This window comes from Seriola aureovittata, chromosome 1 (genome assembly GCF_021018895.1).
Source record: "Seriola aureovittata isolate HTS-2021-v1 ecotype China chromosome 1, ASM2101889v1, whole genome shotgun sequence".
In the NCBI taxonomy this organism is placed as follows: Eukaryota; Metazoa; Chordata; class Actinopteri; order Carangiformes; family Carangidae; genus Seriola; species Seriola aureovittata.
The window spans coordinates 475,001-492,500 of record NC_079364.1 but is presented as its reverse complement, the minus strand read 5'-3'; the positions used below and the strand labels follow the sequence as shown (position 1 = coordinate 492,500).

Sequence of the window (17,500 nt, the reverse complement as noted above, 5' to 3'; positions counted from 1 at the left end):
AAAATGTTTTAAAAAAACGTCTCAAAACGTCTAAAATGTTACAACTTTCATCATAATTTTTTAGAAAGCTGCTGTGAAATCAGCTGTTTTTAGTCCTGGAGGGACTGATAATGAAGTTGGTTTTATTTTATGTTAAATTACGTGTCTCGTCTTATTTTGTATTTTCAGTGTGAATTGGATCTCTTAGAGTCACAGGAAGGAGTGAGGTGACAGTCTGTGTTTACAGACACCAGTGTGTGAGCAGGAAAAGGCGTACACCTGGTTTCTGTGTGTACGCATCATGGATGCCTCTGACAGCAGGTTCTCTGTGTTCAGGCAGGAACACTGTGTTACCTGGAGTCTGTTTACAATAATTACACAAACCTCTCAATTAACGCGCTAATGATTTATAAGCACTAAATGTGATGATGATAATCACACCTTTAAACCTGCAGGCTGCAGGAACCTGCAGGCAGACCTGCGGGGGGACGCACACCCACCTGTGTCTGTACTGGTCTGTGTTTGATCAATAATGGTGTGATGATGGAGACATAAAAGCTGCTGTCTGCCACTGTGTGTTGTTTTAAACCTGCAGCCAGAGGATTCCTGGCCTCAGACCAGCTGCAGGTTCACACTCATCATGACTGAGCACGACTGCACTTTCCCTCTGCTGTTGTTTTGTTCCTCTTTGTTTTTGGCTCAGGTCGGACCGGATCAGATTACACACAGGTGTGAACGCTCCACAGCGTCACAGTGGAAAATGACTCTCTCTCTAAGGTTCAACAGCAGTAATACAATCAAACACACACACACACAGGTATGATGACTCGTCACACTCCTGTAGAAGTGAGTAGAGGATGAGGGCACTGATACTGAGGTTAAACTGATGCAGAGAGAGAGAGAGTCTGTAAACAACAGGAACATGTTCTGATCGGAGTCCTGATCTTCTGTCTGTGCCTTTAAATCTCTTCTGTGATGTCACAGCGCTCTGGTGAAAGGTGGGTCCGTTCATGCAGCAGGTAACTGCATGTTTCAGGGAAATCTGTCAAATTCCTCTTTTGATAAAACATGTTAACCACGCAAATGTTATTTTTCAAGTTCCTCCACTATTTTCTCATATGAATAAACCAGGTGTCAAATCAAACATTAACGATGTAGAAGGTGAAATTAGTAAAAAAAAAATTCAAAGTATTACTCACAAAAAAGCTCACAAACTAGCCTAGTGCTAGCGAGTTAGCCTAGAGAGCTAATGTAAAGACAAGTAGACTGTCGACTCTTCATAATCAATAGTTTGTAAAAATATTGTGTTTTAAGCAGAATTTTCCTCATCACATTATAAATTGCACAAATGAAGAAAGAAATGTAAGAGTTGTGAGTTTGACGTCTTCACAGACTAAACAGGATTGTCTTGATGTGTAAAAACCTGTGGTTAAATATGTTTCCTGTGCTTGGCGGCCATCTTGAAATTTAAAGTGACGAATGGGATTTTTCAAATGAATGGCCCCAGAGGGAAAAACATCCAGTTTTGGATGGTGCTTGTGTCCACAGTTGAAAGATGATGATACATTATCTGCTGCACTGTAGGGAGAGCTGGTGGTTTGGGTTCAAATAATTAGTTCAAGTCAGGGGACCTCTGTCGTCATGGTTACAATAATAAGTAAAGGTAGAGTGAGCGATGCTGCAGAAACAAACTGTTAATATTTGGACTCAACAGCAAAACAAATACACCCCTCCCCTCTGTGCTCCTCCAGAAGCTCTGCCCCCAAATTCATGCATGTGCATCGCCATGGTAACGACAGTGTTGGAATCCAGAGCGTCTAACTCGGCGAGGAAGTGAATACTCGGTCATGTTTGTATTTAAATACAGACTCTGATCTCTGGTGATAGAAACACGTGTTTGTATGAAAACATCTGAATCTAGATTTAAATCATTTATATTTCTTATATCATTTTATCATTTTCTTTATTAATTTATCTAATGCCTCTGCAGGTCTCACCTGTAAATGAGCTCTTGATCTCAGTGTGACTTCCTGGTTAAATCAAATATAAATATGTAGATATGATTGGTCCAGGTAAATCACCTGTTGATGAGCAGTTTGTTGCAGGTGAACATGGAAACAGATTCTCTGTCTGAACCGTCCATTACAGTCATGAATCCACTTTAACCACGGACCATACGCCCCCCCACGCCCCCCCACGCCCCCGGCACTAAGGGCCTCTGTGGGTGGAGGTCGTGGGGCTGGGGGTCCGTCCAGGCTTTGCTGGCCGTCCATCACTCCTGTCCTGTCCTCCCCACACAGCTTGCAGCTTGCATAACGCCCCCCCCCCCCTTCCAGAGGACGCTGGGCTCACTGCTGTCAGTTTATCTGATCACTGAGTGTATTTTGGTCTTCTCTTGATACAGAGGTTGTGAAACAGCTGGAGTTGATGTGTCACGCTCGCTCACGGGGTGATTTGGCTGGAAGTGCTGGCTCAGCACGGAGCAGCGAGAAGCTGGAGGTTCATGAAAACACAGATTCTTCTGTTAATCTCAACAATTAATCTGTTTCAACAGCTGGAGGTTGAACTGTGGCCGTCACAGATTAAACATGGCGGTTGCGTTACCTGCTGGAAACCTGCGTAGTTCAGGCACGAACAAAGACTAAATGAAACGTGACAGATATCAGTAACTTTAGCTGCTAAAAATCAAAATTTTAAATCACATCAGCTGCTAATTTTGTCCATTAAACTTCAAATTCTTTGTCACAATCACCTCTTCCTGTTTCCTGTCTGTTGATTGTTGTACTTCCTGTCTTTATCTAGTTTTCCCGCCTCTGTGATTGTCTGCCCCGCCCTGATGTGTTTCACTTGTGTCCGTCTGTCCCGGCCGTCCTCTGTCACTTTGACCAGGAGACAGGAGCCGTTCAAGGACGCGTGGTGCGTTCAAGGACGCTTCAGTGTCCAACATATAATGTCAGCAAATCAAACACTATCTGTGAACACACCATCATGGAGTCAGTGGTCACCTGTCCAGGTGTCAGCAGGGTCAGAAGCTGGTCCAGGATCAGATCAGTGAAACAGCTGAGATAAGACCAGGGTCATTAAACCACACCATGAGGAAGAAAGGTCGCCATGACGACCAGGTGAGAGATTTGACTGAATCTGAACCTGATGAACATTTATAGCTCGTTACCTTCCTTGTTTCCTCCATTCCTCCATCACCTTCTCATTTTCTTTGCCTTTCTTACTTCCTTCTTTCCTTTCTTACACGCTCATTAGCTTCCTTACCACTTTTTCTCCTTTCCTTCCTTACCTCCTTTTCCTTCTTTCACCTCTTTCCTCCCTGCCTTCTCATTCCTTTTACTACTTCTTCCTTCCCTTTATTATCTCCTTTCCTTCCTTCCTTACAACCTCCTGTCCTTCTGTACCTATCACTCTCATAAACCACAGAGAAGCAGAGATGTATTTATTTTTAGTGACAGTAACTTTGTCTCAGCTCTCTTCTCTCTCCTTCCCTTTCCTCCTGTCCTTTAGGAGACAAGTCAAGGTAGTGAAGGAGTGGAGGAAACGAGGAGAACCAGGTAACACACCTGGAAAAGTTGAGTCATTGTGGAGGCGGCAGGTGGAGGAGGCTCAGAGCTCAGTGACCAGAGTTTAACCTGATGGATGTGAACGTGTCCTCTGGGAGTGTGTGGTCACCAGTACAGAAGGCTGCGGTTCTGCTGATGGTACTGGTCCAGTCCCAGTGAGACTGTGTTACAGTCCAGCTGGGTGGAGCTCAGAGAAGTTAAAAAACTTCAGACGGAGCAGCAGAGCGAGGACGGCCAAACAGAAACAGCTGCAAACGTTCACGTTGTTGAAACTCTGGGATGGAGTCAGAGCCAGTAACCGTGGTAACCGTGGCTCTCGGCAGCATGACGGAAACGTCATGAATCATCCCGTCACCGTTGGGCCCATTCAGCCCTGCAGAGCCAAAACCCCGGTCAGGTCCAGTTCTCACCTCAGAGGTCAGAGGTCAGATGGAAGTTATGTGACTGAACAGGTTTCTGAGGAGTGTCCTCAGATCAGCTGGATGAAGAGGCTGCAGGTCCAACAGAACACAGCCCCAGAACCGGCTCACAGGAAGTCACAGACAGGAAGTCCAGTCCTCTGATCCGACTGTTTAAATCACAGGTTCGTCTTCGCTTCAGGTAACATGGATATAAAGGTGTTCTGTCCTTACCTTTATATACAGCTGATTAAAAATAACAGCTGAAAGGTTTTCTGTTATTATTTGAATGTTTGAATTTCTTCTTTAACATAAGATTGATTTAGTTTACTGATGTAGTTGTCATGGTAACTGATTGGCTGTTGGGAACAGGATATTGTTTAAACCTGGTGGTTGGTGTCTGATGTGTCACTGCTCACTGTCACCATGACTGACTGACAGGAAACAACCAATAAACTGGTCTTTATTATCAGTTTGGCCAAAGTCTGTGTGTGTGTGTGTGTGTGTGTGTGTGTGTGTGTGTGTGTGTGTGTGTGTGTGTGTGTGTGTGTGTGTGTGTGTGTGTGTGTGTTTCAGCTTGTTTCATCACTCCTCTTATGCAATCTCACTGCAACTCCAGAGTCCAGATGTAGAGGAAGAGCTCCACCTGCTGGACTGAACACAGAGTGCAGACAGATGTTACAGCGACTATTTGAAGGAGGAAAAAGACGTGTGACTCTCAGCTGATCTGCGGATATTTCCTGAGTTTTGGGCTGAAAAAGGAAGTGATGAGACCCTCAGGTTCTGTTCAGGTTCTGCTCTGTCACTAGATGTTTGAATGACTGGCTCCATGATTGACACACACCAACCACAGACACACACCAACCACAGACACACACCAACCACAGACACACCAACCACAGACACACACCAACCACAGACACACACCAACCACAGACACACACCAACCACAGACACACCAACCACAGACACACCAACCACAGACACACCAACCACAGACACACACCAACCACAGACACACACCAACCACAGACACACCAACCAAAGACACACACCAACCACAGACACACACCAACCACAGACACACCAACCAAAGACACACACCAACCACAGACACACACCAACCACAGACACACCAACCACAGACACACACCAACCACAGACACACCAACCACAGACACACACCAACCACAGACACACCAACCACAGACACACACCAACCACAGACACACACCAACCACAGACACACACCAACCACAGACACACACCAACCACAGACACACACCAACCACAGACACAGAGTCGGGAGGAAAAGTTGGACTCAGTACCCAGGAGCCCTGAGGGTGGAGTGCCCTCGAAAAGCCTGGGATGAAAAGTTGTTCTTTGTTGCCATGTTTTTAATTCCAAGTAATTAGTGTCATAAGTAACTTTAAATTGGCTGAATAAAACGTTTGAGTGACTGAACTTTGTATATAAAACATAGTGTCACTCGCTGTCACCCCTTACAGGAGGCGCAAAATGGTTTAGTCCATCCCTGCAGAGGATTCCCCAAAACAGTAACGAGTTGAGTGTCTGCTGATGAGGCTGAAGCGCTCGTTAGCACCACGACAGTCATGTCTTTCTGCAAGAAAGGGAAATCGGGGTCACAAAAAAGAAAAGAAAGAAAGGAGAGAGAAAAAAGCAAGCTAAGGGAAAACAACTCCTAACGGATTTCTTTCAAGAGAAAGGTGAACACAACGGTTTAAGTTCATATCAGCAGTTGTTTAGATTGAAGGCAGTCAGCGAGGAGCATAATTACATTGTATAACATGAATTAATCAATAGCATAAATTAATAAGCATTATACCTACAATGTCATATGACATTATATCTATCAAATAAATCAAATACTTAGCAAAGCTTAACATCATGAAACACATGGCCCTTAGTTTGAGAAACAGCCACAGAGAGTGGAGGCAGGTTCCTCTTCATCTCCTGATGTTACTGAGGATGAGACCAGGTGAGCTAGTGACATCACACATTACTATTACTTGTTTAAATGTGGTATGAACTGTTCATTAGTGACCAGCCTAATAACCACTACAGACCCATGCCTACATTTGTTTGCCCAATTATTTGTAATTTTTTTTAAAGATGCGTGAGATACACGGATGAAGAGAGGAAGACTTGTTTTGTGCTACACCTGTCGACATCCATTGATCAGGCTGGTTTAACGAGCTGCACAGAACTATTTCTCTTACTTTGAGGTGAAGACTGAATTGTTGTGTTTTTGTTGTATTGCTCTGTAGAGACGCCATTTTACCTGAGTAGCACCTTTTCCCGCTCAAACTGCGGCTACTGCTCTAGTTTGAGTGACTCAGCGCGCTGACCAATGAACACCAAGCTCTACCGACATCACGGCACTGATTGGCCCGCCCTCTGTCTCTATAAACACTGACTAAACATTTTTATTTCCTTTCACTGTATGAGCATCTTGCGCCAATAACCTATAATAAACCTATAATGGCGTTCACCTCCAAGGACAAACATTTCCCTCCATCAGATCCATCTTATTATCTGGATCCAAAGTTCCCGCCGCTGTACTGCGGTGGTTCCGCCACCAGGGGGCGCTGCTCCTCCACCACCTGTTCACCAGGACTCCTGCAGCTCTCAGTAGCGTTACACTTCTTCTTCGTGTGTTATTATTAGCTGCACTCAGAACAGCTTCACTCCTCAGTGTTTCCTGGCTCCTGGTCATGACGTCATGCTGCTGTTCGCTTTGTTTCCATGCTGGACTCACATGATGTCACTACTGGACCGTCCACCATCAAGTCATCGTCCATCAAACCGGATGTTCTGTGATGTAGCCTTCAAAATAAAGGTATGACATTTAGTGCTGGCTTGAATATTCAGTCAGAATGTCCATTAATGATTCTACCACGTTCATTTATCTGGATAACACCCGAATAACTCAAATGTATTGAACTGATTTGATTTTTAGGGTAAATATAGTATTTGTATTTATTTTGAAAGGTGGAACCGGATGTGCTTGTTTACATCCACAGCAGCTTCACCGGTCCGGTGGCGGAACAGCCAGGAGCCGTGACTGCTCAGTTAAAGCCTCTCTCCGTGGAGCGCGGACCTACACCGAGACACACACACACTTTTAGCCGCAGTTGCTTTGCGGTCACACGGCCATGGCTTCCATCACCTGCCGGCTCCAGTACCTGGAGGACTCGGATCCGTTTATCTGCACAAACTTCCCCGAACCTCGGAGACCTCCGACGCTGAACGTGGAGGAGAACCTGCCGCTCAGCGAGCAGATCGCCGGGATACACAAGCTGCTGGAGGCGCCGCTGAAGGTGGGTCACCGGTGGGAACACCTGCGGGACGATGAGCAGCCATGTCGGTTAATGTTTTAACTTTGAGCCGGTTGGACCTCCAGACTGTTAAAGTACCGCTGAGCTGAGACACAACACTCTGAGCTGGAGGACGATTCGCGGGGGAAATGATAGAAAACAAGACTTTAAATAACTGTAAACTACAGTAAAGAGTCTAGAGACGAACTGTTACTGACCAAAAAATAACCGCGAAAGTTACAAATGGTTAAAAGTTGTTGTTGAAACTTTCCTTCAAGCTGAAGGTAAAACACCAAACTGCGTTTGAAATTCACCTGATTTAATGAATCCCTGTTTACCTGGCCAGGTAGAGAGAGGTTAGAAGTGCTGAAGAAGTTAATTGTCACACATGAACATGAGAAACATCCAGTACATTCAGTTAAAGTCATGTTTAATACAGTAATCGATGCTGTAATCGATACAGGTGTTAACTGTTCAAGCTGCTTGGTGCCGGATTTACCTGGAGACTCGATTTACATTATTTTCACATTAAATCGCTAATTCTTTAAATGGAGTTTGGAACCTGCTTATTCAAAGTCTTTTTTCTATAACAAGACAATTCAAAAGACAAAGACATTAAGACACAAACAGCTGATCGAGGTCTGAAGAGCTAAACATGAAGTGAAGCAGAAGATTTAAACAGTGTTTGATCACAGTGAAAGATACCAACTTTAACTGAAATGTGGCAAATAGAAAAGTTTTGAGTCTGAGTTGGAGCAGGTCTGAAGGCCTGTCCATCATTAGTGTGGACTCTGGGGACAGTGGGCGGACCTGTCCCTGACCACCTGAGAGGTGTGGACGGTCCTGGACGGAGGCAGCAGAGTTGTGGATCAGCTGCTGGTGTGTGATCCTCCTGTACCACAGTGGTTCGCTCTATTTAAATGTTTTAAATGTCCTCACTGAACCAAGCCTCAGGTCAGTGCTGCGTTCACTGACCTGCTGTTGAGCAGCATGACTCTGTGGATGTTAAAGTTCAGTAATCTGCTGATGGTGTAACTTTGGTTTGTAGCACAAAGTGTTTTATCCAGAACCTGCTAATATTAAATCTGCTAAAACCTGAGACCTGGAACCATCAGATATCATCCACACTTAAAATAAATGGTAGATGTTAGCATGCTAACATGCTAAACTCAGCAGATGGTAAACATGCTGAATATTCTGATGTTAGCATTTAGCTCAAAGCCGCTAACATGCGTCAGGAAAAATACTGCAACTGGACAAAACTGTGCTCAGACAGTTGGGTCAGCCCTGAACCAGTCGGACGCTTATTCTCATTTTCATGTGATGGATCCACCAAACTGAAGTTCTGGGTCCTGTCTTTAAGGTCTGACCTCACTCTCAGATCTGGACTGTAGAGCCAGAGGTGGAGGAGGGATCCAGATGTTTGACTTCCTGAACTCCAGGTCAGGACAGGCCCTGACAGCAGCGTGTAGTGAAAGTATTCAGAGTACTGTGCAGCAGAGCAGCCCCTCTCATTGGTGTATTATTATACATGTTATCATTACTGATGGATGAGTGTGTGAGCAGCATGAGGAGGTGCAGCAGGTGGAGTGTTGTGTAGTTTCATCCCTGTGCTCAGACTCAGCCTGCAGGTTCTGCTTCTCTGTTCATAAGGAAACGAGTCAGGTGTTTGTTTCTGTTCACCTTCATCTGTCCTCTGATTGGTGGGTTTTTCCCAGGTGAAAAGCTCAGTGTGTCCGGTGCTGACACACTGAGACTTAATGCTGAGCAGAAATATATTTGAAGTCAGCAGCTGGTTTAGTTTAAGAACTGATCACATGTTATTAACTGATCGTGTGGTGCAGTGAAACCTTCACTGTGTTTACAGCTGTGAGGGAGAATCAATGGAAATACTCAAGCAGACCTGAGATCTGTGCCCAATGTACAGTTATTATTATTATTACAGTATTAAAGTTGCTGCTGATCGGAGTGAGAGAGTGAAGATGTTGGACAGAATAAGTCAGAGTGGAAACACAGAATGAAGTTTCCTGTGGTTGACTCAGCCATGATGCTTCTGTTTGTGCTGTATCCATGCATGGCGTTGAGTTTCCCAAACAGGAAGTGAACGCATCTCCGGCTCCACAGGCTAACTCAGCAGAGTCACAGCACAGTGACACATGAGTCAGTCATTCTTCGTTTTAGCTTCATTCCTCAGTTATCTGTGAGGCTGAAGTTCAGGACCGAGATAAATACACACACACACACACACACACACACACACACACACACACACACACACACAACACACACACACACACCCACACCCACACCCACACACACTCTCACACACACACACACACACACACACACACACACACACACACACACCCACACACACTCTCACACACACCCACACACACACACACACACCACACACACTCTCACACACACACAACACACACACACACACACTCACACACACACACACACACACCACACACCCACACACACACACACACACACACACCCACACACACTCTCACACACACACACACACACACACAACACACACACACACCACACACACTCTCTCTCACACACACACACACACACACACACACCACACACACACCCACACCCACACCCACACACACACTCACACACACACATACACACTCTCTCTCTCACACACACACACACACACACACCACACACACACACTCACAGCAGCGTCTTCATTAAAGGAAGGTCGTTACTCAGCAGTCTGTGTTGGAACACGCTCCCGACCTGTCATGGCCTCGTTATCCCCGCGGCAACACGACTTTATTCAGAGTTTTATCCAGATGTGTTTGAACAGATGCTTCAGATCAAAGCAGAGATTTCCCTCCACAGCTGAGCCACACACAGGAGACTCCAACCGGCCGCGAGGCGTTCGGAGCCTGTTGGAATCTGCAGGATCAGATAAAGACCAGAGAGCAGCGGTCCCACTAGATTACATTCCTCCACTGACCCCCTAATTGTTCCCATCATGCCCCGGGGCTCGACCCGCAGGCCACGCCCACCCCCCTGTTAGATGCAGGGATGTGATATGATCAGTGTTGAGACGTGAGTCCTCAGACTTCTGCACAGTTCCTGGTTCTCTGCTCTAGTTTCACTCCTCCTCCTCCTCCTCCTCCTCCTCCTCCTCCTCCTCCTCCTCCCTCACTGAGGGTTTGGGCCGAGCAGAGTGATTGTGGAGGAAAAGGGTGGGACCTGTAAACAGGAGATAAGCTGATGGATGGATGGACGGATGCAATACTAACAGCAGCGTGTTGATAAGAAGTGAGCAGACTGCTGCTGCAGGAACAGTCTGACCGTCAGGCTGTTGCTGCAGGAACAGTCTGACCGTCAGGCTGTTTCAGGCTTTAAACAGGATCCTGATGTGATGAAGTAATGATGAATATTCAGATGGATGTTGGTTTCATGTGTGTGTGTCCAGTCCAGAGATGTTTTTAGCCTAGCTTAGCACAGAGACTGGAAGCGGAGGGAAACTGTTAGCCTGTTGGACAGGAGCTGTTGTCCTCCATGTCGTGGACTGTCTGGATCCCTGTGCTCAGCTGTTGTCATGGGGACAGACCGTGACCGGTCTGTATGAGCAGAAACAATGACGCTCCTGTGTTTGATCCTCAGTGACGTCGTAGCTCCAGGAAACTGGTTCCAGTTGATCAGAAGTAAAGAGACGCTCTCATGTCACATCCAGCTTCACAGAAACAGCTGAACATGAATCATCAGAGAACTTCTACTCACTCTTCTATAGTTTTGAGGTACTTTTACTTTACTCGTACTGTCTCAGAGGGAGCCTCCACATTTATCTCTTTGCTAAAGTTCACAAATGATGACAAAACATTTGATCAACATATAAAATATGAGACATAATTATAGATTGAACTACAACATCCAGTATTTCCTGATGTTTTAAGAAGAGTTTAAACTGTTCCACCTTCAGTCCGCAGACAGGAGCCCGTGATAATCTGCCTGTTTATTGCCAAGAAGGTTTTAAAGTGAGAGGAATTTGTTTTGGTTCATAACAATAAACAAAGTAGAAAAGAAATATAAACAAAGATGAAACCAGTGAGTTCTGCAGCAGAGAGATGAAATATACAGAGAAACATTTAAATAAAATATTTTCCATAAAAATGTGAAGAAATATTATAGAAAAGTCTAAATATAAACAATATAAATACATAGAATGAGTATGACATGACGAAGGAGGTGAATTCATCCTTTAAAAGATGAAATCAGTTTGATGACGTCGCTCTGACTGACATCAGCCAATAAAAACTCAAGGTCAAGAACAACCGTGGCTCGTTCGTTCAAAACATGGAGGTGATGTCATGTGTTGGTCCTGTGCCACCTCAGGCTCCACACACACACACACACACACACACACACACACACACACACACACACACACTCTGTCTAAAGAATGTGACCGTGCAGGTTCAGAGCGGCTGCCCGTCACCGTCAGACCGGATTGTTTTCCTTCTGGTTTGCAGCTTCATACCTGAACATGAGTCACAGTCCTCGCTGCTGCCTCAGATATAAATAGACTCACAGTTTATCTCACAGTTCGCTCTGTTGCACAGATCCCACAACATGCTGCACTGATGAAATAATGTGGAGACATGGACTCATGTTAATAAATAAACCAGCAGAGACAGACACAGACGCTCTGAGGGACAGACCCTCAGAGTGTCTGTCCCTCAGAGAGTCTGTCCCTCAGAGAGTCTGTGTCTCAGAGCGTCTGTGTCTCAGAGCGTCTGTGTCTCAGAGCGTCTGTGTCTCAGAGCGTCTGTCCCTCAGAGAGTCTGTCCCTCAGAGCGTCTGTGTCTCAGAGCGTCTGTGTCTCAGAGCGTCTGTGTCTGTCCCTCAGAGCGTCTGTCCCTCAGAGTGTCTGTCCCTCAGAGCGTCTGTCCCTCAGAGCGTCTGTGTCTCAGAGCGTCTGTGTCTCAGAGCGTCTGTCCCTCAGAGCGTCTGTGTCTCAGAGCGTCTGTCCCTCAGAGCGTCTGTGTCTGTCCCTCAGAGCGTCTGTGTCTCAGAGCGTCTGTGTCTCAGAGCGTCTGTCCCTCAGAGCGTCTGTGTCTCAGAGCGTCTGTCCCTCAGAGCGTCTGTCCCTCAGAGCGTCTGTCCCTCAGAGCGTCTGTGTCTGTCCCTCAGAGCGTCTGTCCCGCAGAGCATCTGTGTCTCAGAGCGTCTGTCCCTCAGAGCATCTGTGTCTCAGAGCGTCTGTGTCTGTCCCTCAGAGCGTCTGTCCCTCAGAGCGTCTGTGTCTGTCCCTCAGAGCGTCTGTGTCTCAGAGCGTCTGTCCCTCAGAGCGTCTGTGTCTCAGAGCGTCTATCCCTCAGAGCGTCTGTCCCTCAGAGCGTCTGTGTCTGTCCCTCAGAGCGTCTGTCCCGCAGAGCATCTGTGTCTCAGAGCGTCTGTCCCTCAGAGCATCTGTGTCTCAGAGCGTCTGTGTCTGTCCCTCAGAGCGTCTGTGTCTCAGAGCGTCTGTGTCTCAGAGCGTCTGTCCCTCAGAGTGTCTGTCCCTCAGAGCGTCTGTCCCTCAGAGCGTCTGTCCCTCAGAGCGTCTGTGTCTCAGAGCGTCTGTGTCTCAGAGCGTCTGTGTCTCAGAGCGTCTGTCCCTCAGAGTGTCTGTCCCTCAGAGCGTCTGTGTCTCAGAGCGTCTGTGTCTCAGAGCGTCTGTGTCTCAGAGCGTCTGTGTCTGTGTCTCAGAGCGTCTGTGTCTCAGAGCGTCTGTGTCTGTGTCTCAGAGCGTCTGTGTTTCAGAGCATCTGTCCCTCAGAGCGTCTGTGTCTCAGAGCGTCTGTGTCTCAGAGCGTCTGTCCCTCAGAGCGTCTGTGTCTCAGAGTGTCTGTCCCTCAGAGCGTCTGTCCCTCAGAGCGTCTGTGTCTCAGAGCGTCTGTGTCTCAGAGCGTCTGTCCCTCAGAGCGTCTGTCCCTCAGAGCGTCTGTCCCTCAGAGCGTCTGTGTCTCAGAGCGTCTGTGTCTCAGAGTGTCTGTCCCTCAGAGCGTCTCTCATGATGAAAAAGACAAATGAGACAACATGTTTCATCAGTGATGCAAAACAGATACTAGTTTTTACATGTTGATGTGTTTCAGTGTGACATCACTTCCTGATGATGTCATCATCTCTGCTTTCCCTCCAGAATAAAGCTCCAGAGAATCTGCAGAACTTGATAGAGAATCATCCTGTTTCTAAGTTTCCTCAGTTTCACAGTAAAACATGATGATACACTGCAGACAGGAAGTGATCACAGCTGATCACAGCTGATTCAGCTGCTGGTAATGAGGCAGTCTGACTCCATGTGAACAGACTCAGTTGTGTCTCTTCAGCTCAGGGTTTCCTCAGAGTCTTAAAAAGTCTAAAATAGTCTCACATTTAAAAATCTGAATTTTATTCCTTGAAAAGTCTTAAAAACGTAAAGGTTTTATGTTCAGGTCATGGTCAGGTTAGTTAATGCTTCTTAATGTTTGGTTTTGGTTCGCTGTAGTTGCGTTTCATAAGTTGTATTTCCTCTCTCGCTCACAGTAATTGATGGGCATCAGATAGTTGAGTTGTTGTGGCGTTATTTTGTGAATGTGAATAAATTCATTTATTTAGTTTGCAGGTAATTCTCGGACTAAGATTTTCTTTTATATCCTTTCTACTTTTTTACCAGTTTGGACGTGAAACCAGTTTTAAATTTCACTCATGAAGGTTTTAAAAAGTCTTAAAAAGTCTAAAAGGGACCTTGTTGAAAGCGTGTGATCTTCGGCGCCAGCAGTGTGTGGATATTCATCTGTGTGACTGTGGAGACGAAGGTGTGTAGAACAGGTTGTGTGAGTGCTGCTTGTGTTTATGTGTCATGATCACTGTGTCACAGACACATGAACACACACTGACTTCAGTCAACACTTGTTGTAAAGTGGATCTTAATGTTGTTCATCACCTGTTTCATTCGTTAGTTTAATGACTTTATAAACAGTTTGATGTAGATAGATCTGCTGATATGAGCTCATGCACAGTTATATTGTTTCAGTGCTGGGGGGTTAACGTCATCCACTCATCATTAAATCTTTATTTAGCAGGTCCTCAGAAGTCCTGTAACACCTTCAGCTGTTCCTCATGAAGAGGTTTATTATTAGACATGTGAGTTCATTCACATTCATACATCTCTCTCTCTCACCTGTCTCACCTGTCTCACCTGTCTGTCTGTCTCTCAGTTGGAGGAGTGCACCCTTCAGTTGTCTCCTAATGGAAACTACCTGGACCTGGACTCGTCTCTGGCCGAGCAAAGGGACGAGCTGGAGAGCTTCTACGAAGACGTGGCGTAAGAACACCTGTTTATTCTGTCACACTCTGTCACACTCTGTCACACTGTGTCTCACCCTGTCACACCTGCTCACTCTGTCACACTCTGTCACACCTGCTCACTCTGTCTGGAGGCAGAGCTCAGTCATCAGCAGCAGCTGTGGTTTATTTGTTCACTGTTCTCAGATCAGACGTGTTTCTACTGTCGGCTCCATGTTTTTAGTTTATTGATTATTGCAAAGTGTCAAAACGTTTGAGACTTGGTTGATCAGTTCGTTAATGATCCGGGTTGTGATTAGTCTTCATTTGTAGATCAGATTGATCAGCTCAGACGTTTCAGGGAAGGTGCAGATTAAGGAAATATATCTTACATCAAACTACAGACTGTGTTACTGATGATGATGAAGAAGATGAAGATGATTGTTAGTGAAAGACTCCTCCTCTCAGATTTCACTCTCTGACGAGATTAAAGAGGAAAATATTTGTGATGAATAAAGAAAGTTATTGTTCTTGTTTTAATCAGATCAACAGAGGAACTAAAAACAGAGTTTAATGAACTTTAATTCAAACAGTCGTGATGAAGAGATGAAGCAGCTCACAGACAACTGCTTCATTATCTCCACACAACGTTCCTCACTCACCTCCTGCAACAGACACACGACAGACACAACAGACACACGACTGACACACGACAAACACAACAGACACACAACAGACACACGACTGACACAACAGACACACGACTGACACAACAGACACACGACTGACACAACAGACACACGACTGACACAGGACAGACACATGACTGACACAGGACAGACACAACAGACACACAACAGACACATGACTGACACACAACAGACACATGACTGACACACGACAGACACATGACTGACACAGGACAGACACAACAGACACACAACAGACACAACAGACACACGACTGACACACAACAGACACACGACTGACACACAACAGACACAGGACAGACACAACAGACACACGACTGACACACAACAGACACATGACTGACACACAACAGACACATGACTGACACACAACAGACACATGACTGACACCGGACAGACACAACAGACACACGACTGATACACGACAGACACACGACTGATACACGACAGACACATGACTGACACAGGACAGACACAACAGACACAACAGACACACGACTGACACAACAGACACACGACTGACACACAACAGACACATGACTGACACACGACAGACACAACAGACACAACAGACACACGACAGACACAACAGACACACAACAGACACACGACTGACACACGACTGATACACAACAGACACAACAGACACACGACTGATACACAACAGACACAACAGACACACGACTGATACACAACAGACACAACAGACACACGACTGACACACTACAGACACAACAGACACACAACAGACACACAACAGACACACGACAGACACACGACAGACACATGACAGACACACGACAGACATGACAGACACGACAGACACACGACAGACATGACGGACACACGACGGACACACGACAGACACAACAGACACATGACAGACACATGACAGACACACGACAGACACATGACAGACACAACAGACAAATGACAGACAAAACAGACACGACAGACATACGACAAACAAAACAGACACACAACAGACACACGACAGAAAATATTTGTGATGAATAAAGAAAGTTATTGTTGTTGTTTTAATCAGATCAACAGAAAAAAGTCTTAATTTACCCAGAATTCCTTGCACCACAGTACTTCTTAAGATAGTCAATAATTAAACTGCTTTGTGCAGCAGATGGTTTCAGACTCAGTCCGTCTGAAGTCTGTTCATGCAGCTTGTTGATGTAAACACACAGTTCACAGACGACTCCCTGTTAGCTCTGTGGGGAGTTAGCCACATTAACCATGTTAGCCATGTTAACCAAGTTAGTCACATTAACCATGTTAGCCAAGTTAGCCACATTAACCATGTTAGCCATGTTAGTCACATTAACCATGTTAGCCAAGTTAGCCACATTAACCATGTTAGCCATGTTAGTCACATTAACCATGTTAGTCACATTAGTCATATTAGTCACATTACCCCTTTTAACCACATCAGCATGTTAGTCTCATTAGCCATGTTGACAATGTTCGCCACGTTAGCCACGTTAGCCACGTTAGCCATGTTAGCCACGTTAGCCACGTTAGCCATGTTAGCGACGTCACATTGCAGCAGATGAACCAGGTTCAGTTTTTTGCTGCTCAACACAGTTTTTTTCTGAACAACCTCCATAATGACATGTTATATGTTGTTATGTCATTGTGTGTGTGTGTGTGTGTGTGGTGTGTGTGTGTGTGTGTGTGTGTGTGTGTGTGTGTGTGTTCCCAGCTGAGTCTCTGGCTGTAAAGAGGTACAGGGTTTGAAAACAGGGTGTACACGTCATCTGAAAGTGGACCTGGAAAGTGTGTGTGTGTGTGTGTGTGTGTGTGTGTGTGTGTGTGTGTGTGTAATTGTTCCTTATTTTAGACCTTAGACAAACACAAACTCTTCTCTTCTTTCCTTGTTTTTCTTCCCTCTTTCCTTCCTCTCTCTCCCTCTCTCTCCCTTCCTGTCTCTCTCGCCCTCTCTCTCTCTCGCCCTCTCTTTGTCTCTCTCTCTCTCCCTCCCTCTCTCTCTCGCCCTCTCTCTCTCCCTGTCTCTCTCCTCTCTCTCTCCCTCCCTCCCTTCCTCTCTCTCTCTTGCCCCCTCTCTCTCTATCTCCCTCCCTCTCTCTCTCGCCCCCTCTCTCTCTCTCTCTCCTCCCTCTCTCTCTCTCTCTCCCTCCCTCTCTCGCCCTCTCTCTCTCTCTCTCTCCCTCTCTCTCTCTCTCTCTCTCTCTCTTGCCCCCTCTCTC

At 45.9% G+C, this 17,500-nt stretch overlaps 1 protein-coding gene and 1 long non-coding RNA gene across 8 annotated transcripts in view; both read left to right on the top strand.

Moving 5' to 3' along the window:
- Positions 1-883: 883 nt before the first annotated feature.
- LOC130168338 (uncharacterized) lies at positions 884-4,418 on the top strand. The gene is made up of 3 exons (XR_008827416.1): positions 884-977; positions 2,782-3,101; positions 3,493-4,418. It is a non-coding gene; the product is annotated as an uncharacterized LOC130168338 (long non-coding RNA).
- Positions 4,419-6,990: 2,572 nt separating this feature from the next.
- The window catches only part of fhod1 (formin homology 2 domain containing 1), a 55,773-nt gene continuing 45,263 nt past the window's right edge, over positions 6,991-17,500 (top strand). For 4 of the 7 annotated variants that reach the window (XM_056375088.1, XM_056375080.1, XM_056375073.1 and 1 more), the window contains exons 1-2: positions 6,994-7,287; positions 14,508-14,614. In XM_056375088.1, the coding sequence (XP_056231063.1) occupies positions 7,123-7,287; positions 14,508-14,614 (272 nt within the window). In that variant the 5' untranslated portion in view covers positions 6,994-7,122. Of the gene's footprint in view, positions 7,288-14,507; positions 14,615-17,500 lie in introns of all 7 variants that reach the window. The other 3 variants (XM_056375055.1, XM_056375047.1, XM_056375039.1) reach the window with 2 other exon arrangements.